Below are 22,385 nucleotides of genomic sequence, written 5' to 3'. Positions count from 1 at the left end.
GTATGCTCTACTTAAATAGTTTTTATAATATTTTTTGTTTATAGTATAAAAACCTTCTACCTGGCCCAACTAAGAACCACCCCACATTTTTTTTAAACCAATCGGGTTTAGGGTAAGAAATCATAGGGGTGGCGCGGATTTTTTCTACAATTTTTTTTTGTCTGTAACTACATGCGGATTGGGCACTCTGCTCACACCGAACAAAGGCCAGACCCCTTTATATAAAGTTCTTTCATCTATTTTTTCGTATGTTAACGGTCGGGTCGATTCTTTTTGGTAACACAAAGGGTTAATAAAAGGGGGTTGTTTTTTGTACGCGTCGCACACGCAATTTCGGTCGTGGACGACACGCAAACATCAGCTCGTCTAACGTGTATGAAACCAAAAATTACATTTAGTACCTACTTAACCAACTGTAAAGAATTAATCTTAGGTATTACTTGCTTTGATGCCGAGTCCGATAATCTAAACTTAAATGATATTGTATTTCGTTTCATTTTCTCATTAGTGTCATTTCGTTTTATTTTTCTAAAACTTAGATGATAAGATGTCAATGTACTTGTCCTGGAGGCCATTTTCTTGTTCAAGTTAGGCCTCTTTTTATTTGCTTTAGTTTATTTATATATTTTTTTTTTGTTTCAGCATATTCTCGTCGCAGCTCTTGTGACCAGTAAGGATTGTTCTTATTATAAATAAATGTGTTGTATCGAATTGTTGTCCGTTTGTTGTTTCTCCTATTTTTTTATAATCTCCTGTTTTATTTTTTATCTTGTTGTGTTTTTGTTGAATAGTAATATTGTCGTTGTTAGAAATGCTGAGCTTATTCTAAATCCTTTTTCATGACCACACCACTCTAACTTTCTATCCTGTGGCATGTTTTGTGGAATTGCAAGTAAAAACACATTTTGACTATGTTTATTAGTAGTGTATGTACTTGCGTTGTATTTTTAAAGTGTTGCCATATGTTAGATCTGCTGGGATATTGTCTCGACTTCTAGTGACTGTCAGAGATATTCATTTTTTATTACTACTACTTATTATTTTTTTATTATATCTTGTTATCTTCTATTATTACCATCACCACTACTAATCCGCAGTTTATTACACTCACATCTAGCAACACACATTTTGGTTGTTGTCTATAGGTAGGTATATATTGATTATTATTATTATTGATGTTCTATATATTTTTTTGCATATTGCGAAGCTTCTTTCGAACGATACAAAATAGATAATCATAATTTAAAAAAATGAAAAAGAACTCTTTCGAGATGATAACACAGTTTACTTGCAATAAAGAAAAAAGTATGTTCACGCTGTATCCAATGTGGATAAGATAGATAAAACAAGCGTGATAAAATACTTTATACTTAGTACATTTAAACAAATGTACCATAGCTACGCAATATAGTTGTGTTCAAACTGCACGTGATCTAAGCTATTCTCTTTTGCTATTGCAGTGGTGGTCACCTCAGCGCCCTCTAACGAAGCAGAGCTGCAACTGTACCGAGTAATGCAACGCGCCAGCCTCCTGGCCTACTATGACACTCTGCTTGAAATGGGTTAGTATCAACATAACCTCACTTCTTTTCTCTTGTTGATAAACTTAATACAGAGCCAGAAGTAATCAGAAGGCACCTTGAAGGTTTATATAGCGATTGGTGATCAGCCTATCGCCATTAAAATGTCCATCATTGAACAAAGGTCACGATCTTCAGTCGGTTTTTGCGCCATGCCCGGGAAGATAAGCAGCTAACTTTCTGTTTTCTGTTATCTCCCAGTCTAGCATAATGTTATATAAATTATCAAAAACCTGCATTTTGACATCTCGTAACTCAAATGAGTCTTTAGTTATAAGTACCTAAAGAAATTACAGTGTCGCCATAGTTATCACTTTGGGATTCTTAAAAATATTGACAGCAACGAGCATAGCTGGCTAGGAGTGCGTGTATATCTGTACAGGCTACGTTATGTTGTTGTTACAGCAACGAAAATACAGTGGAGCAAAGTAATGGAGAAACGCATCCCATTGACGAAGGGACGCCTGTGCCACAACACAAGCAATATATTCTCTTCACGGCTTTCAGCAACAAGAAGTGTCGACCGTCGGTTTAGTTATATGCTTGATTTGAGTTTACGTGGCTCCTGTGGTTTTGAAGAACATGTAAATAATATTTGCATCTTAGAGATATAAGACGTATCTATAATGAATTCGATTCGAAGATGAAAGTAGATCGATCAAAGAGGTGCAAGAGATTCTTATTTCTAAAATTTAAAGATCTAGTCAAAATCTAGATTGTTCCAAATGTGGGCTAGAAACTTCAAGGCCTAATGAAGATCTGATAATCTGTACAGATCATTGCATATGCTTGTCCGAAATGTGGCGTAAAGTTTACACAGAGATTGTTCAAAAGCAGCATAATGGTGAAACTAAAAAGTACAAGGGTTCAAAATAATTATGAAAGTACATGCATTGTTTTAAAATGGTTTAAAATTATCTTTAGAACACCCATGCACTTTAGGTAGGTATATGTTTTTGTTGCCTGACATAAATATACCAAGCGAGCATTATTGGAACTTGAACAATGTTATTAAAATTTTCTCTGTCGAGAGGTTTTCAACGAACATCAATGAAGGTGATCGACGAGGAAAATATATAGGCATGTAAGTAAATTCAATTTAAGAACACCATTTTAGTCCGTAGCGTCCACACAAGCCAGGTGTTACTGCAAAAACTCGCCACAACCTCAACCCCAGGTATCTCAACTAATCTAACTTTCATAGGAACATCACAAAAAACTCTTTCTCATCAGACCAAAGCTACTTATAACCAAAAATACATTTCCATACGGCGAAAAAACACCGACCGCAGCGCCTCATGTAAATTTATTTTTTTAATTTCCAACTCGGCAATTACCCACTCCAAGGATTTGGCCGTCTTTAAATCCTTTTGTTTTTTTCTTGGAGCCCCTTCGCAAAATGGTCACGTAAACATTAGCATATTCGACTAAATTATCTGCGAGTGTGAGCTGATATTTTTTCATCGTATCACACGTTTTTGTGACGAACAATAGATGTAGAATGAACTTGATTTGCAAGAAAGTATTTGCATATTCATGTAGAGAAATGGGATTAGATGAATTCATTATTTTTTTCGGACATGCGAAGGGCCAACTTCTTCTAGATATTTAATGATGTCCGTATGCAAACGATCCAAGATACTTAGGAGCCAAAGTTTGACTTGAAAACAATGCTATTTAGCAAAAAACCGCCGATTGATTTTGTTCAATTGTTATTTTTCTACTTAGGCATATGTTGATATCCACGAATAGAACTAAAATAGAATTTAGACTTAGAATCAACGTTCTCTTATTCTATATAGATGTTTTTTATAACATTGTTTTAGTTTTGATTTTGATAGTGTTATTAAGAGTTGATGTTTATGTTTCAGGTGGTGACGACTTGCAGCAGCTCTGCGACGCTGGCGAGTCTGAATTCCTTGAGATCATGGCACTCGTGGGAATGGCATCCAAGCCGCTGCACGTCAGACGTCTGCAGAAGGCCCTGCAGGAGTGGGTCAACAACCCGGCTTTGTTCCAGATCCCCATCGTCCCCAACCTTTGTCCTTCAGAAAACCCGTTCATGGGGGTCGGACGAGGTTTAATTGGCCTGCCTGCTGCTATCCCGAGTGTCATGTCACGAGCGGTGGCGTCACCTGAGAGCAACAGACCCGCGTACAGCCCCTCTCCAGGAGCACCAGAAAACAGCTGCGGTTCCACCGCGTCGGCGTGCAATGCAAGTCCGGTGCACAATCAGACTAATTTCTCCAAAATTGTGCTGCCGCCATCCCCTGCGCCCGCAGCCCCCGTTACTACCTCTGCATCTCGGTCGTTCTCCCCTCAAAGCGCGTGTCCTCCATCCGCTGGTTCCAGTCCCGGATCCGTCACCTCACCAGTCCTAACACCGGTTCTCTTGGATGTGCATGTACAAAAGCTAGCGGCAGCAGCTGAGAAGCTCAGCAAAAACTTGCCACAGTTGGAACCAAAGCCGCAAAACACTAAAAAGAAGATGTGTAAGGAGTTGGAACTGGTTATGCTTATGCCTGAATCGGATCCTCGACGGATGGAGGAGATCAGGAAATACGCGGCAATTTACGGGAGATTTGACTGCAAGAGGAAACCAGAGAAGCCTTTGACGCTGCACGAGGTGAGCCAAAGTTTATTAATTACACACGTACATAAACGACGGCGACCAGAGCCACAACTCCACAAGTAGTCAGAAGACAACTTGCAACCACTTTTAGAATGAAACTTACGGTCACCCTACGACAGTACGATGACAAGTGTTCAGCATATCGTTCCTTATGTGGTATATCATGTACAAATAAGACTCTTGAGTTTTTACGACATATCCGGGAAAATAAGCAACTGGACGTAATATATTGTATTCGCTTCCAGTCCAGCAGAAAAAAATCTAAGTCACAATATTATGCCTTGCTGATGTGGACTTATATTGTCCAGGTGATGGTAAACGAAGCAGCTGCACAGATGTGTCGGTGCGTGCCGGCGCTGCTTACCCGCCGCGACGAGCTGTTCCCGCTCGCACGGCAACTCGTGCGCAGGGCGGGCCTGCACTACTCCAAACACAGGTAGGAAACATAAACCTTAAATATTATTGCACCAAAAAGAAAAGTTGACAGAAGGAGAGATAAGCTTAAGGATGCATGTCAATGGGTCATATTCATAAACTCACGGCCGTAAATCCTAATGGGTTAGGCAGAGCCACAAGTAATCAGAAGAGAAAAATCTTGAAACAAAGTCTGAATCTTGTACCATTGTACTTAAACAAACGGGGTAGACAGATAGAACCAATACTCCTATCTAAGATACAATAAATGATAAAATGTACCTATAAGACAATATAACAGGACAGTTAATCCTTATGTGACTGATTATCAGAGCATCATCCAAACAGATCCTGGACTTAGAATTTTGTTAGAATCATGTAAATGCGAAGGTGCAATCCGCGCACTAACATAAATATACAAACTTGTTGGAACAAGTGATTGCCTTTGATAGGGTTCCAATCCTTCCAACCGCAGTATGAATTTCTTATAAGATTTTGAAAGAATATGTATTTTTTCTAGTTTACCGCCCGCAGCGTCAGTGGGTGAGGATCGAGAACGGGATGAGGACGAGACACCCAGCAAGCGACCGCGCCAGGTCCCACCCACACTCCATATTGACCTCACCGACTAAACCTCATCCGACTAGAAACCCTAGATACCACTTAACATTTTATTTTAGCACTTACCACACTAGTCTAGCGAATGCGACAAGTCAATGCGAATCAATGGCTCATGCACCAAGCCTGGACCTTTATAACAGAATGCTGGAATCCTACTGGAAACCTATATGAGTACATACTTAATCTCTCACTTGAGATCCACAAGGACCTTCGTTTCTGGTTTAGACCAGAGTGGTTAAAAGGCCACATGAAAGCAATTCATTTAAATAAGCAACAATATTGCAAAGTAACACACAAGTAACTACAATGTTGCTTTTTCCGGCTTCAATGTGGCATTTTTAACCTCCCAGGATTATACAGATAATGTTAATCAGAGGACAACATGCAGCCGCTGTTGAAGTGAAGTCGATGGATATGATGAGCCGTATGGTAAACGGGATATTAGCCAATCACTCATCATATTGGTCACTCATATCATGTTGTAATTGACGGGATCCTATTGGAAACACCAATCGAATTTGTTTCATATCCAGTTGGATTCCATTGTTCGGACCTTCCTCTTTCATCTGCACCCTTGCTGTAGAATCTTCTATAACATCCTGCATATACCTTGTAGTATTTATTGATTAGTTTATCTTGCACACTTCATATTTTCGTATTTCTTTTTTCTTTTGGCTATTGGTCACTGAAACCAGCTGTGGAGTCTAAAAAGACCTGTTGTAGCAATTCATATAAAAACCAATATTGTTGTTTGATATTTGTGCATATAAAATATTGAGGCAATTAAAAATGATATAAATAGGCACGCAAAGATGAATATCATCATCATCATTATCAGCCGTAATTATATAATTCAATTAATATATACACTTGTTATCAATTTTTCGAATAAGGACCTCTACGAATGATTGTTACAAAATTCCTGTTTTACAAAGTACCTTTTCTTGGATTTAAATTCTAGTTACAATCTGCGAAATTTTGTTACTTTAACAAGCTGCATGAGTACTGCGCCTGGTTCTAATTTACTATAATTATTTGGCATTTCTTTTTTAGTTATAGCTTGCTTTCAACTAACAGGTATGGCCCTTGCAAAGCGGTAAGTAGTGAACCTTATTATTTGGCATGCTTCTTCTTCCTATTTTGTTTAGTGCTTTTTTCAGTACCTCATTATTGACACAACCATATATTTCTTTATTCATGTTCCAATTTAACTAGTCAGTAACAACACTAGTTACATCCATAGCATAACTAGATAATAACTCAATCAATATACAGGCTGTTAGTGACACCGTTCAGAATACTGAGGGCGATGATTCGGACCATGAATCTGACTTGATAACAAGTGGTGTATTTTTTAATATTACTTGATAACACTTTTGCGACGGAAAATTTCACTTGATATCAACTCAAAATCATGGTCTGAATCATCCCTCAGTTTTTGTTACGATCACTAAGAGTTCCACTGCCTAAACTTGATGTGTGTTCCATAAATTTTATGCCTATCGGTCACCCGCCCCTTTCTTTCTCGGTTGATAATAACACATGAGTCTCGGTTATAACTTTCTGATGTAAGCCATGTCAGGGGCCTTTGGCGGCTCAATAACCTTGACACCAAGACGGTTGTTGAGGTTGGTAATTCACCTCACAACTCACGTGTAATAGAAGAAGTTCGATGGGCTTAGATGGCGTTGTGATTCACGAAAACCGATTTTGGGTATTTCATCTATACATTTTGAGCAATGTCTTTTGGATTACGTTGAATAAGACAACATTGTGAATATTAACAGGAGGATGAAGGGGAAAATGGAGTGCGAGCGAGCCCTGAGGCGGCGCGCAGCAACTCCACCCAGAGCTGGTGGGGTAAGACCGAGAGTGACGACGCCGACTCCCGCTGCTCCTACTCCAGCGCCAGCAGCCCTCCACCCCAGGCCAGCCCGCACCATGTCAGTATTATCTCACTTTCCGACAAGTACAATGTAGGCCTCTTCGCGGATTAATAGGATCCTTCTAGGTAAGCTTGTCCCATCTTCGACCACAACGTCACTTACCTCTGTGGTGGAGGTCCCAGGTTCGAATCCCGGTGGGGACATATCACACAAATCACTTTGTGATCCCTAGTTTGATTAGGATATTATACTATGATCACCTCATTGTCCGAAAGTAAGATGATCCGTGCTTCGGAAGCCACGTTAAGGCGTTGGTCCCGGTTACTCGTTGGTCGTTACATAAGCAATGTCAGTGGTCTTTGGCGGCTCAATCAACCTTGACACCAGGGTTAATTGGGTTAGAAACCCCTCTCACAACCCGCACGATTGATAGATTCAATTATTTATTTGACACTTCTCAATTGCGTTATGTCTCTCTGTCTCTCCCGCGGAGGTCCGTGTTGCTCTATGCTTATACCTCGTACAAGTACGTATGGGTGTTAGTAACATCCTAATGAATACTGTGGGAGATGATTCCGACCACGATTTCGAGTTGATATCAAGTGGAATTTCATGTCGGAAAATTCATGAAAATTTTTGTGTTTATTTTTAATTATTTTTTCTTCCTTACTTTTACGGAAAATTCAATTTGATATCAACTCAAAATCATGGTCTGAATCATACCTCAAAGTGTTGGTTACGATGTTACTAACACCCTGTGTACTTATATCTCCACTCTTCTGTCTACAACTTTGTAGATACAGTAATGTTATGCTATGCTATATGGAAATTATAGTGTTTCTTGAAAATTCTGTTTCGTGCACTATTTTGTCGAATTGTTCTTGAAATTGGGAAATGTATTTTCACTTTTGTTTTTTCCCTATTCCCAGTAGTCTTACCGAACAACTGAACTACTGGGAATTTCTTTCCCAATAGACTTACGTTCCTTGTATTATTACAATACAATAAAAATACACTTTATTGCACCAAAATAAAAAGAAATAATTACAAAAAGTAACTAAGTACATGGCAAATGGCGGCCTTATCGCTTAAAGCGATTTCTTCCAGACAACCATAAGGTGAGGAAAAATTAAAAAAAAAATTGAAAGATTGCGGGTACAAACTATAAGTACAACTTACCAATAAATACATGCAAATAAATATATAACATACTTACAAATATATTATATACCTAACCTATATACATAACCTAACAAATATACCTACTTATATAAATAGTACACACAAAATACCTAATAATAAGCAACTCAAGAGCTTCAAAATATGAGCACTACAACACACTTCATCTCATATTACTGTGACGTCATCTAAAAATATAATTATATTTTTTGTTTCTAAGTAAATCTGAGTTGTTTCTTTTCGTTTTAGGAACAGGAGGAGAACCGCCCGCAAGTGGTAGCAGCGCGCGGGGACAGCATCATCGCCGTCGCCAACCCCGCCCTCGCCCCGCTGCCTGCGCACCCCCCGCACCCCGCCAGGAACCACTCCACCTGATGTACAACCCCCCAACACCCCCTGGAAACAAATATACGTTTAAAAGTGAAACCACGCGCAACTAAAACCGTCATTCGCACCTTCGGTGGCTAATTCAGTTCACTTACTCGGACAAAATCGTTCCAGAAAAAAGTATTTGGTATTGATTACTATGAAAAATGATACTAAAGAAGTATTTGATTATTGTGACCAATGTGCGCACACTAATATTATTCCGGACGAGACTATTCATGAACGGACACATGTAAACAAGACGACCTAATTCATTATTGATTCCTCAGATATCTTCAAAGATATGAAGTGCTTATCACTGCTAATGGTATAATTTATTCAATGATTCTACGTTAAGGATGATCATTTGATCGCATAAATAAGCGAAAGTGTAAAGTAGTTGAATGAGCGACTTTCCAACCGACGTTCCCCAAAAACACGATAGATGGCGTTGTACAGTTGTTTTTTAAAATATTTATCTATAAGTAAATAACTCTTTGAGCTATGTAAAGCTTAAATTTAGAGAAGAGAAATATTATCTAAATTCTATAATATTTTCTTAATGCAATCCATTATTCAGTTAGTATTGGAAATTAGCAATAGGGTAGTTTTCAACTAGTCAAATCAGTTACTTTTTAAACTAAACGTCGTAAAAAGAAATTACTAAGGGATTTGTAAGAAAAAACAACCTGTGACGTTATAGAACAACGTTGAGCCATGTCAGGGGCCTTTGGCGACTCAATAGTAAGCCTGACACCAGGGTAGATGGGGTTGGTAATCCACCTCACAACCCATACGATAGAAGATAAAGAAACGTGACAAAATGTTGCATTTATTCACTAATAAAAATGCACTTTTCTTTATTAAAATTCATAAATAAGTTAAATAGGAAACAGAAAATGTTTTCTAATACCTTTAGATCTGTCTTTCATTAGTAATCAGAATTTCATAATTTATCTTTGACCTAGGAAACTACCCAATTCCAAAACACGTCTGCGTTTAAACGCGTTTAGGTGGCGAAGCGTTCTTAAGAAAAAAAAAACTTTTTGGACCAAATAATCGATGATTATTTAATAAATTATTATTATGACCTAAAACAAAGGCCTTATTTATGAAGATACGGCAAGTCGGACAGTGCGTTCAAACATATAACTATGTATAAGTACCTATAAAAATAAGCTCACGACAATATCCCAATTGGGGTAGGCAGAGGTACATCCATCGCAAGATGCTTTCTGCTAAGACCAACGGGACAGGTGGTGAGCCATATCGCCGTCTGTAATGGTTGAATTAATAACTCATTGGTGCAAGTCCAGTACCGGGTTTCGAACCGGCGCTCCCCGTTTGAGAAACAAGCTGGTGAACCACAGGACCACAGCGACCATTTAATGACGAGACACGCGATGCGAAGCGATGACCCACATTGCCACGTCTCCATAGAAAAGACCTTTACAACTATTAGCGTGTACACTACTTATACTTACTTCCCATAAGTAGGTAGATGATACGCGGTGAGCTCGGTGGCGCAGCGGTAAACGCGCTCGGTCTGAGATTGTTCAAGTTAAGCAACTTTCGCAAAGGCCGGTCATAGGATGGGTGACTACAAAAAAAAGTTTTCACCTCGAGCTCCTCCGTCATTCAGAATTTCCGGCTGCATTAGCAGTCGTTATAACCATCAATCCGCACTGGGCCCGCGTGGTGGTTTAAGGCCCGATCTCCCTATCCATCCATAGGGAAGGCCCGTGCCCCAGCAATGGGGACGGTAATGGGCTGATGATGATGAGGTAGATGATGAGGCGAAACACGAATGTGGTGCAGGTTATCTTAAAACTCATAATGTAAAGTGTAGAACTAGTTATAAGTTGTTTAAGACACCTGTTCAGGCTTGACAAGAATTTCGGGTTTGAGTCCCTTCCGAGTCAGATTTTATATACTTAGGTAGATTTAATATTCTCTTTGTAGTTGTAAGATTTATATAATTGTAAATATACTAAAGTATTTTTTTGTAAATGTATAGTTAAATTCTTTCATAAGATGTTTGCTACCAAGTGTGTTTTCAAGGTAGCGTTTGCCTGGTCGCTCAGCCCGGGAGGAGAAAGAAGGACTTTCCAGGCTACGATCCTCAAAAAACAATTTAGATGGCGCTGTACAGTTTTTCCTTCGTTTAACCTTCTAATTTTATAGGTAACAGACATATGCATCTTATATCTTTATTTTTGGGTACTTATCAACAGTATCCCTTGGTATTACACCCAAGCACAATATTACATCTACCACCTATTCTACTACTACTATTCTACTCAAAATAAAGAGAAGCAATATAGGTAGCAACATAATTCTATACATAATCTGATCTAAATGTCAAGCAACAATGCTTTTTATATACCTATGCTTCATTTTTTGAATACGCGCTCGAAAAAAAAAGTAAGAAAATAGGTATTTTTCATATTAAAACTGTACAACGCCATCTGTATTGTTTTGGGGAACGTAGCCTGGAAAACCTCATTGGGTAAGTCTGACAAACTAGATGTTTAGAAATGATTAATTTATTAAATGTATCATAGTAAACTTCTTAAAAATAATGAACAAATATTAATATTATATTAAGTACCTTAGAGCTGTACGTGTTCTATACGGATATTTTTGTAGAACTGGGGGGTTAAAAAACCACACTAAGTTAATTCATCTAAAAAGCGATATTGCAACATGAAATTTGCGCATATAAAAGTAACTGCGCATTGTCAACAACCAACAGGCCTTTTACTAGTTTCAAACTAGTCAAATCAGTTACTTTTTATTTTTACTAAACGTCAAAACACGAAAAGCACCTATGTGCTTTTCACTATTGATGTCATATAAAAACGTGACAAAATTACGGACTTATTATTACGATTTTCTTGATTAAAATTGATAAATAAGTTAAATAGAAAAAAAATGTTTTCTGTCAGTTTTAGATCTGGGGGGTTAAAATGGCCACATCGAAGCAATTCATCTAAGAAAGCAATATTGCTATTTGACATTTGTTTGCATTGCGCACTTATTTTTATATGCGCAAATGTCAAATTGCAATATTGCTTTCTTAGATGAATTGCTTAGATGTGGCCATTTTAACCCCCCTGTATTTGTTTAGTAATCATAATTTCATAATTTTTAATTACAATTCATTAATTAGTACATCAATAGTAGTCCGTTATCAAAATACTTAAATGCGTACCTATACTTATAAACGAATCAGCTGTGTACAGACTCTATACATGGTCGCGCTAAGAGTTTATAATAAGGCCCCTGTTCTTTGTTCCATTCTGATGTGAATAACTAAAAATGGAAGACATACAACTAGAAAAGGAAAATGTTAAAAAGACTCCTACTACCTACTAGAAGCAAAAGTCAATATGTATATATTGTTGTTGTCCAAATGTTTAACTACAATTATAATTATTTTGTCAGGCTTACCTGGACCTGTCAATGTCTATGTATAATCTATATTATTCGTATCCCGCCCATGTGATCTTTTTTTTTTTTTTAGAAACGTCAAATTTTAGCATTAGTTAAGGATAATATTGGCCCCGATTCCTGCAGACATCTCTTAATTTTACTTTAAGTTATACCTGTCATTTTCTTATCCGCCGAAAAGGAAAGGGACGGATGATTGACAGCTCTTAATTTTAGGAAGAATGAGTAAATAAATGAATAACCCGGGCGAATTTTTAGACGGTTGTTTTAGATTTGTGCTTAAAATTGACGTGTGTTCCATAAATTTTATGCTTGTCGATTACCCGTCCCTTTCCTTTTCGGCGGATAAGAAAGTGACAGATATAACTTAAAATAAAATTAGATGGTGTTTACAGGAATTAGCACCATTGGCCCCGATTCCTGCAGACACCTCCTAATTTTACTTTAACTTATACCTGCCATTTACTTATCCGCCGAAAAGGAAAGGGACGGATGATTGACAGCTCTTAATTTTAGAAGAATTAATAAATGAATGAATAACCCAGGCGAATCAAAAAGGTATCTCGCTGGTATACAAACTGTTTGACGTGTGCTTTCAACATAATTCTGGCGGTTTTTGGCCAATGTAAAATTTTTAGATGGTCGTTTTAGATTTGTGCTTAAAATTGATGTGTGTTCCATAAATTTTATGCTCGTCGATTACCCGTCCCTTTCCTTTTCGGCGGATAAGAAAATGACAGATAGAACTTGAAATAAAATTAGATGGTGTTTACAGGAATTAGCATCATTATAAAATATATTCGTAGTGTAGAAAGCAAGGGTTTGGCGGAGTCGCGTTTTTTTTAGTTTTCACAGGTGGGAGGATTTCAAGTGCCGGATCCGAACTGGGTTGGTACCACCCTCTTGTTCTATTCCACTAGGGCACAGGCTACCCGGCTTGTGTTCCGAAATGGAGGGCAAGAAGAGCCAGACTTTCTTAAGGCACTAAGACATGAGACCTTGTCTTCATTGACCACTGGTACTTCTCCCAGTGGTCACCAGCGTCGGCCCCTGCACGTCATCTAGCAGACCGACCGCTTTTGTTTTTTAGTTTGTGTATCACTACAGGGTTTGGCGTGTTTATTTATGTTTCATCAATCTCAAAAAAAATCTACATTATTAACCGTTTTCTACACCAAAATTTCATTTAATTTCCCTTTCTGGTATCCGGTCCACAGTCCTTATTGCATTATCATTCATTTAATTTTATTAATTAGCCAAAGTAAGAATTTACTGTAGTATCGTCATAATGAATGAAGCTCGTTGGAGACACTACAGAAAATTCGTGATTTATAGTTATGATTTCAAAATTTAAAATTTATTCAGGGAATGATAGAGCGTCTCTTTGCTATGTTTTCTACACCATTTTTTTTTTTAAATAACCTTTTTCCAGTTTTTGCACATTCTTCGTTACAAAATTTCATCGATCCCAATTTCTATAGTGTTAACTGTCCTACACTGACATAAAAAAACTGTTTCGCATCCGCATTTCTTCTCTACCTAGAGGGTTAAAAAAGCCACATCGAAGCAATTCATCTAAAAAACCAATATTGCTATTTGACATTTGTGTGCATTGCGCACCTACTTTTATATGCGCAAATGTGAAATTGCAATATTGCTTTTACAGTGTGGCCTTTTCAACCCCTCTGGTAATCTTTCCACACCTATTATCGCGTTCTTGTCAGTCACATTTTGGTCAAAGTCAGAATTTACTAGAGTATCACCATGGCACCTGCTTAGGCCGAGGTATGATGGAGGCACGTTAGAAAATTCGTTTACTTACACTTTTTACCCACTCTTCGTTACTGTTTCTTCAATCCGAAAACATTCTACAGTTTTAACTACGTTTTACACCAAAATTAATGACAGTAGTTTGCACATTACTTTATCATACTTTTTCTTCCTCTCTTTGTCAGAATCTTTCCTCGCCAAATAATTGCAAGTAATATTCACCGCTAACCTAACCTAACCTTTAATTTTCAATAAAAATCTTTTAAAAAACGTACTTTTGACACCTTCCTCATTAAATTATATCTTTCAATATTAGGTAAATTCTAGAAAGTGACGCTGTAAAGAGGTTTTCTGTTTTCCAAAACAAAATAAAAAAGCTTAAAACGTCTTATTTTTTTTATTTAATACCAAAATACTGTTAGTCGGTAGGTCTGCAGTTGGATTATTTAATACCAAACCTTTCACTCCCTTCATATTCTATACCCAGAAGTATTATAAATCTTGTAGTGATACACTATGAATTCCGCATAATTTACCTACTCCGCTGTGCCCGTATTTTCTTTTTAGATATATTCTCAGTGCTCTATTTTTAAAATATTATATTTTTTATTATTTTTTTTTAATAAAAGACACTAAACTTTTTTTTTGTTTTATTTTTGTTATTTTCCAGTTTCCGACCTAAGTTATGTTTATCTTTACATTTCGTTTCATCTACTTATTATTTTTAGTTTTAAGTATATTATTATTATTTATGCCTTTTTGATGTATAGATTATTTACGCTAGTAGCTCCCCGATTAATAGTTTATAGCGTTATAACGCAACTTTATACATTGTTTTAAGTTTACGCGGTTATTATCATAATTAAAACACATAATAACGGGTTCTTACCGCGTTTAAATGGGGATATGAAACTCCCATCCCCATAGTCTCATATCCCCATTTAAACGCGGTAAGAACCCGTTATTATTTGTTTTAATTATAACGCAACTTTAGTGGCTGTGCCTTTCAAATTAGTTACTTGTTATAATTATGTTATGAAATAATGAATTTACATGTTATAAACTCTGTAACTTCGGCTTAGCCACAAACGGTGGTTAGTGTTGTCGCTGTTTAAGTTACTTGACGGCAGAGCAAAGTTCGATCTAATTATTTCATGATTGGATAAAATTTTGCTCCGTTATTCTTCTTAAACTGTTAAGCATCGTTTTTCGGCATAGCTGTATCAACTTATAGAGTTTATAACGTATGGTTCTTTTCTATTTCTATAAATTCTATACCTTGTTAGATGGTATTACATGGCCAATGGAGTCGATTGCGGTGGACTAATCTTATTGACTTAAATTTAGATTGGTAGCTCTTAAAGAAGCTGTTGCTTTAAGAACTGGCAAACTAGGATGCGAGTACGTAAGCTCAGTTCGCCACAATTGACAAGTAACAACTAGTCAAAATATTTCATTCATCCAGTAACCTTAGCACAGGAACCGCATATCGGCCGCGACGCGATAGCAATAGAGTTAGTTGATGATTAACCGTCAAATGGCATAATTAACCAACTCTATAGTTGTCACACGTCGTAGCGCGCGATGCGCGAGTTCCGTGATAAGGTTAGTGAAAGATTATATCAGTTCATTACCCTTCTCTTCTCTATTCCTGTAAATTTGAAAGGCCATGCAGTACTTTTTCCATATTTTATGACTTGTTATTTCGTTCCGATATCATAGAGGAAATGTCACTTTTATTCTATCTTGGAATCGTCAATTAGGGTTGGAGAAAATTAGATTGAAAAAATCTGATTCGGCGTTCTCGAGCGGGAGTTAAACCAGCAGCTCTCAGGATAAGGAGAGTTGCGGGTTCAAATCCCGGCCGAGTAAGTTAAGTTTTTTCGATCCAATTATCTCTTTGTGACTTTTCCCGACAGTTAAGAAGTGTTTTGTGACTATTCAAATTGTTATTTACTTCTTCTGCGATAGGAAGTTTATAGCGATATGACCAGTTACTACGCACAAGGACATGGCTAAATTGCAAATGGTTCAATGTTTAAAGTCACTAACGTATTACCCTCCCGAATTTCACCTCCGATTCGCGCGGGTAACACTTTAGCGAGTGTATAAAGGGAAACATTTGCAACTTGGCTAGAGTGGCAATTTTTATTATGAAATCGGAATGCAAAGAAAATATAGGTAAAAGTATATATTTGATGTTAATTAGTAGTAAGTAGACACTTTACGCACGAGATCTCTTTTTGGAGGGACGTTGTTTCTTATAATTTCATGTTTATGTTTGAATTTTTTATATTATTTTTTATATATTAGGTTAGTCCTTCTCTGATCTCGTGCTAGTTCATGGGATATTATATAAGTAGATAAAAAGGTGTACACTGGTAGGAAAAAGTAGTAAGTAGTAGCATTTAAGTTTAAGGATAAGAATTATATTTTTATATGTAGGTAAATTTTACATGTAAGTTAGTTTGTAGCGTGTCAGTAACCACTGCCTTAGTGTTAGGTTAGGTTAGGTTAGTCCTACTGGATCTTGGACGTTATTGTAAAGTGACAACCCCATCTTTGGACTTTAGTGTTAAGTTAGTTAGGTGTATAATGGTGGAGCTTAGAAGTGGTGCAATGCCAGGAGAGGCCGGGTGTGACCAGGGGGAAGGGAGGTGGGTCACCATTGCACCGTTTCTAAAGCTTTACTTAAGAATTCAGTAACACATCGATGTTACCACCACAAAATAAAATCTTTCATTAAAGACATTTTTCGTCAGAAGAACAATTATGGCGAGGTAAAAATTAAACAAAAAGTGATATAGCCAAAAAAAAGTAAAAACTGATAAAGTGATATATTATGTTTAAGCAAAACTAATAGTGCTCACGGTGACTATGACAAATTAAATCTAAAATATATTTCCGATGGCGAATTTCCATTTTGCATTTTTCTGCAGTTGTAAAACTTGTATTGAATTATCTGATTAGGTAATTTAAAGTTGTTACTGGCTCTTAAGTAAAGCTTGAAGGTTGTAGTATACGTATCATATAGGGTATTAGTGAAATCGTAACGAAAACTTTGAGGGATGATATAAACAAAAAAAAAAACAAAGAAATACATGAATTTTGCGACGGAAAATTCCACTTGATATTAACTCTGAATCATCCCCTTCAGTATTCGTTACGATGTCACTAACACCCTGTGGTAGTATGAGCCGCGCATTACCACAGAGTAGCTATATTGTTAAATTACAGCTAAGATCCAACTTTAATTAAATATTATTTGATAATTGTTAAACTACTCTGCGGTATGCGTGTGATACAAGATTATAAAATGTATCTCAGAAGCCGCGTCTCGATCTCAAAAATGCCTTCTGTGGATTTAAATACGCGACGGTGGTAATGTGCTGTATACGCCACACATACACATGTGTGGCGTATACAGCACAGCACCGATGTCGCGTGGAAACAGAACGGCGGATTTCATGTTAGTGATAAGTTAGTGCTATAATGGTAGAATTTAGAAATGATGCAATGCCACGGAGCGGCCGGGAGTGACCGAGGGGAAAGGAGGTGGGTCACCATTGCAACATTTCTAAAGCTTTACTTAAGAAATCAGTAACACATCTTTGCCACCTTCCGTAATTTGAAATTGTGCATTCAAAATTATTTCACCAGAAGAACTATTATGGCTAAGAAAAAAAAATAGAAAGTGATATCCTCTATCTTGCGCGGTGATTATAAGAAATGAAATTAAAATTAATTTAAGTATATTCCGACAACAAGATTCTATTTTAAACTTTCCAGTAAGTAATTGTAAATCTTGTTTTGAATTATATAATTAGGTTTATTAGAGTTGTTCTGGAAGCCAGTCGGTAGAACACTTGCCTCTCACTTACTCTCGCACGGTCTGTGCGAAACAAATGATTGTCGAATTTGTTTTCGAATTCATGTTTGGATCATAAATGATAATCACGTGCGGTAAGCGAAAACATCGTGAGGAAATCCACATTCCCGAGAAATGCATTTTCGGAAGTATGTGATTTAACCTGTATTGCGCTGGTTTTCCCTTCGCGGTTTGAAAAGGCGGGGAAAAAAACCTGTCAAATCTTCAGGTTAGGTAGTTACGGGATAATGCTAGGGAAATGATGAGAGTTGTTACTGGTTCTTAAATAAAGCTTGAAGCTTGTAATATTAATAAGTAATAATATCGACCGTGCTTACCACAGAGTGTATTTATAATTATACAGCTATGGACGCAACTTTAATATATCATTTGATAATTAAACTACACTTTATGGTACGCGCGTAAAAAAAAAAGTGATATAATGTTTAGGAGATGCGAAGCGTACTCAGTCACGCTTCGTAATTTTAAAACTTATTTAAGAATCTATAGAACACACGAGTTGTGTCTTTTAAACCACGTTTGTGTTTATTGCTTTATGTAGGTTATCTTATCAACCGCTAAATATGCGACGATTATAATATTATAATATATGTTACTGTGTAGCGCGCTTTTTTGTGATAGGGATAAGTTAGTGTTATAGAAGCACCGGGTGAGAGCCTTCAGCGCTCCCCATTTGTCCAGCCAAGTAGTTAATGACATCTGCGGCAAATCTACAATAAGTCACGGCAAAAAAAAGTGATGTAGAAGTAGAATTAAGAACTGTTGCAATGTTTCGGAGAGGCCAAGAGTAATCGAGGGGACAATGGAGGCGGGCCACGTGCACGTAAGTTATTGCTTTTATTTAAAAAAAAACGACAAAAAAATAAAAAAATACTAAACTCAAAAAAAAAGTAGATAGATAATCCTAAAAATAAAGTTAATTAGCAAATTATAAAAAATAACTTTAGAAGTTTCGTTCTGTTAATAGTTTTTTCTGATAACTACATCATTAGGAGGTCTAACGCTGAGAGGTCTATTTTTTTCTGATAACTACATCATTAGGAGGTCTAACGCTGAGAGGTCTATAATTAGTGTAGCTAACTTACCGCGATGTAGAAAATTTGCCATCTAACAAATATCTACTGTGGGGGTGGGTTTCTCTTTTTTTAATCGTTAGAAACAATTGAAGAGCGAAACTGTATTGACTCTTGAATACATTAACATTACATTGCATTAGTGAGATTAACAAGGGAAAAAGAAAGCCGAAAAAAGTTACGAGTATTAAATATATACATGGCGAATATATCTGTTGATTAGAATAGATTTTTATCTTAGAGTACTTATATCGAATGTTACTGTAGGCTAATTATATTCATCTTTAAAAAAATATCATTTCAGTAAATCTTTAAACAATTTTTTTTAAAGATTAATATATAATTAGCATACATCTTTAAGGATACTAAAGCAAACAATCCGGACAAGCCTTGACGAGAATTGACGAAACTCGTGTCCAAGAAGCTTGTCTGGATAAGTTGCCAGGGGAGAGAGGTCCGGGCACTATGCATGTGCCGATCACAGTGGCCCCGATTCCTGCAGACACCTCCTAATTTTATTTTAACTTATACCCGTCATTTTCTCATCCGCCGAAAAGGAAAAGGGACGGATCATCAAATTAATTTTAAAACGAATGAACCCTAATATAATGAACCTTGGGCGCATAAAACTGTCTACTTAACTCTGTCGGGTTATTGGCCGATGTAATTTTTTTAGACAGTTGTTTTAGATTTCTGCTTAAAATAATTGATGTGTGTTCCTTAAATTTTATGCCTGTCGATTACCCGTCCTTTTCATTTTCAGCGGATAAGAAAATGACAGGTATAATTAAAATATAAAAATAAAATAAAATTAGATGGTATCTGCAGGAATTAGCACCAGTGTTCCACTGCTGGGTCGGTAACATAGTACCTCGCCCCACTGCTTTCTCCCTGCCTTTCACTCTTCACCAGAATTACAGTGAACTGTATAGATATCTATTAAGTAAGCGTGTACCAACTTAGGTTAGATCTCCGCTTACCATCAGGCGAGATTGTGGTCAAACGCAAACCTCTATTTAAATTTTAAAAAAAAATAGTATAGGTACTGTACATAAGTAGGTAGAATGTTATTAACCCTGTTAAAGGGCGATGGATAACATTCTTTTCTTAGTAATTTACCTTTTTTAGGCCTCGCTTGAGATGACGCGACGCGATGTGACGCGCGCGGAGCATCGTATGGTGTATGTGTATTATGAGAGCGTTCATGCAAAAGTTGCATTTTGATAAGCGCGCTTTAGAATGCGCCGCGTCTGAGTAAACGAGGTCTTGTATGTTATTTTGATTCTATATTTTAATTAGATAATCGCCAATGTCCAAGCACGAAGGAATTGAGATTCCATTTTACTGAGCGCTGCAATGCGACGTAATATAATAGTATATAAGTTACGTGATGTTTTACCCAGCACATTGATCCATTAACAGTAACATTAGAAAAAAATGTTAAAGTAAGTTTAACTAAACGCACTTTTTAACTTACTTACACAAAATTGTTATTGGAAGCCTGTTTCGACTTATGAACTCTATAAGATTTTTGGTGTGTGAAAATTCTGAATCGGTTTGTAAATTTCATAAAAAAAGAAAACATCGCAGTCTTCCTTGCTAGCTTGTTATATTCAATGTTTGAATGCAGGAGTAGACTAGTGATTGACGTATGATTATCCGGTTAATAGGTACTTACTAAGATCTTTTACAAAAATGGCGTACACATTTTTTTTTAGTTAACCAGTGTGATCGATACTTGATTTTTGTGTATGTGTGTGTACGTACGAGCACACCACCGCCGAAAAAAATCTCCTCCACCAACTCGCAGTGGAGCTACGTGGTGGCATAACTCCCTCCGGTTGATGGAGGGGAGGCCTGTGTGTATACATATAAGCTGTTTATGTATGTATGTAATATATATGAGCACACCACTTACTTGACTGTATTCCGGCTTTCGAGTACATTCCGCTTAGGGACGGTAGGTACTGAAAAGTATCGGCGTCCGAAGGACGTAATATACGATCCTAACGACCCGATTACTCTAGCCATAGAGGCAGCCAATCAGCTCGCGACACCAAACACTTCAGGTCCCCGATACCGACCCCGCCGGCGTGGTCGACGATTTCCCTCATTCAGCGCTTATCGCTATCGACCCACTAGGGTCGATTAATTCTTTCAAATATTTTTCCTCTCAGACGACGCCCTGAGCCGAGGTTCGCGCCCAACTGGGCACCCTCAGGCCTATTGTCTTAAACGTTGTACCGGGTGAGAGCTTTCAGCGCTCCCCATTTGTCCGGCCAAGTAGTTAATGCCATCTGCGGCAAATCTACAATAAGTCACGTCAAAAAAAATAATTGATTGTATTCACTAGTCATCAATAAGTATAATAACCCCGGTTTGTGCCCGATTAATGGCAATAGGCTCGCTCCCTATTACATGGGACTTAAACATAGCTGGCGAAGAGTTGGTGTATAATTGAACATCTCTGCCTACTGTAGCGATAAAGAAGAGGAGTCGCTAACAATTAAATAAATTTAATAGGAAATGCAATTTAAGTAATTTAAATTATTATAGATTAACATGAACATAGTTAAAAGGTAACAACGGTAAAAAAGGATCGAACTTCACCTACCTCCGTTGATCAACGAAAGTTTTAAATATTATGCCGAAAGGTATACCAAACACTGAAACGATGCCGCACGGGGCTTTAAGAATTTTGGAAAAGGCTTCCTAAATAAATATTCACAAATAGCGGAAATAATATTTAAAAAAACGTTCAGGAATATAAAAAGGAACACAAAAGCAATTTGGTTCTTCGCAGCCGTAGTTATTCCGTCGATCCGTCCGTCTTGTAGGGACCGTTGAAGCGATACAGCTTCGGGTCAGGAAACAGGTAACGGCAAGTGACAGGAACCGCAGAGTCGGAGCGATCGTAGCGACTTCGCAGTCGCAACTCGAATCATATATAGGATCCGTGGGGATGGGGCGGCGTCGCACACGATGTAGCTCCAGGTAAAAACCAAAACCCAAGGGGATTTCCCTTATCTACAAAAAATAAATAATAAAATAGAAAAGAGGAATCAAAGAAAAAGAAGAAAGAAGAGCAAACCAACACGAACTTAGCAGGGAAAATGAAATAATATAATTATATCACCAGAAATTACATTTTACGTTTCACAATTAAAACAGCACATTTAAAAAAACACATACAGAACATTCAATTAGATTTTTCAGATAAAATACAAGAAAACCAATAGTCAGCCACAAAGAATATCTCTCAAATGTCAAGAAACAAACAAACAAACCATGGAGACAAATTCATATTTCAAATTTTAAATATAGCATACGTCCAAAAAGCCAGAAAAAGAAAACTTGATAAGCAAAAAGATTGCGCTGCAGCAAAATTACGCTGCAGTCATCCCCCTTCCAGAGAGAAGAATGGAAACCTGGAAAACTAGATGAAGTAAAACGCAAGAACAGTGGAAGGTGTAAACGAGAAGGTAGGAACGGTAGACATGATCAAAGGTAAAGCTAAAACGA

At 37.2% G+C, this 22,385-nt stretch overlaps 1 protein-coding gene across 1 annotated transcript in view; it reads left to right on the top strand.

The window, feature by feature from the left end:
- LOC126379768 (NGFI-A-binding protein homolog) overlaps nt 1-8,687 on the top strand; it is a 45,847-nt gene extending 37,160 nt beyond the window's left edge. The window contains exons 2-7 of the mRNA XM_050028586.1: nt 1,461-1,562; nt 3,452-4,206; nt 4,521-4,648; nt 5,147-5,222; nt 7,035-7,190; nt 8,562-8,687. Coding sequence (XP_049884543.1) covers nt 1,461-1,562; nt 3,452-4,206; nt 4,521-4,648; nt 5,147-5,222; nt 7,035-7,190; nt 8,562-8,687 — 1,343 coding nt within the window. The remainder of the gene's footprint in view (nt 1-1,460; nt 1,563-3,451; nt 4,207-4,520; nt 4,649-5,146; nt 5,223-7,034; nt 7,191-8,561) is intronic.
- The last annotated feature ends 13,698 nt before the right edge of the window (nt 8,688-22,385 follow it).

This window comes from Pectinophora gossypiella, chromosome Z (assembly GCF_024362695.1).
Source record: "Pectinophora gossypiella chromosome Z, ilPecGoss1.1, whole genome shotgun sequence".
NCBI classification, from domain to species: domain Eukaryota; kingdom Metazoa; phylum Arthropoda; class Insecta; order Lepidoptera; family Gelechiidae; genus Pectinophora; species Pectinophora gossypiella.
The sequence above is the reverse complement of the archived record's forward strand: the minus strand, read 5'-3'. Positions and strand labels throughout refer to the sequence as shown.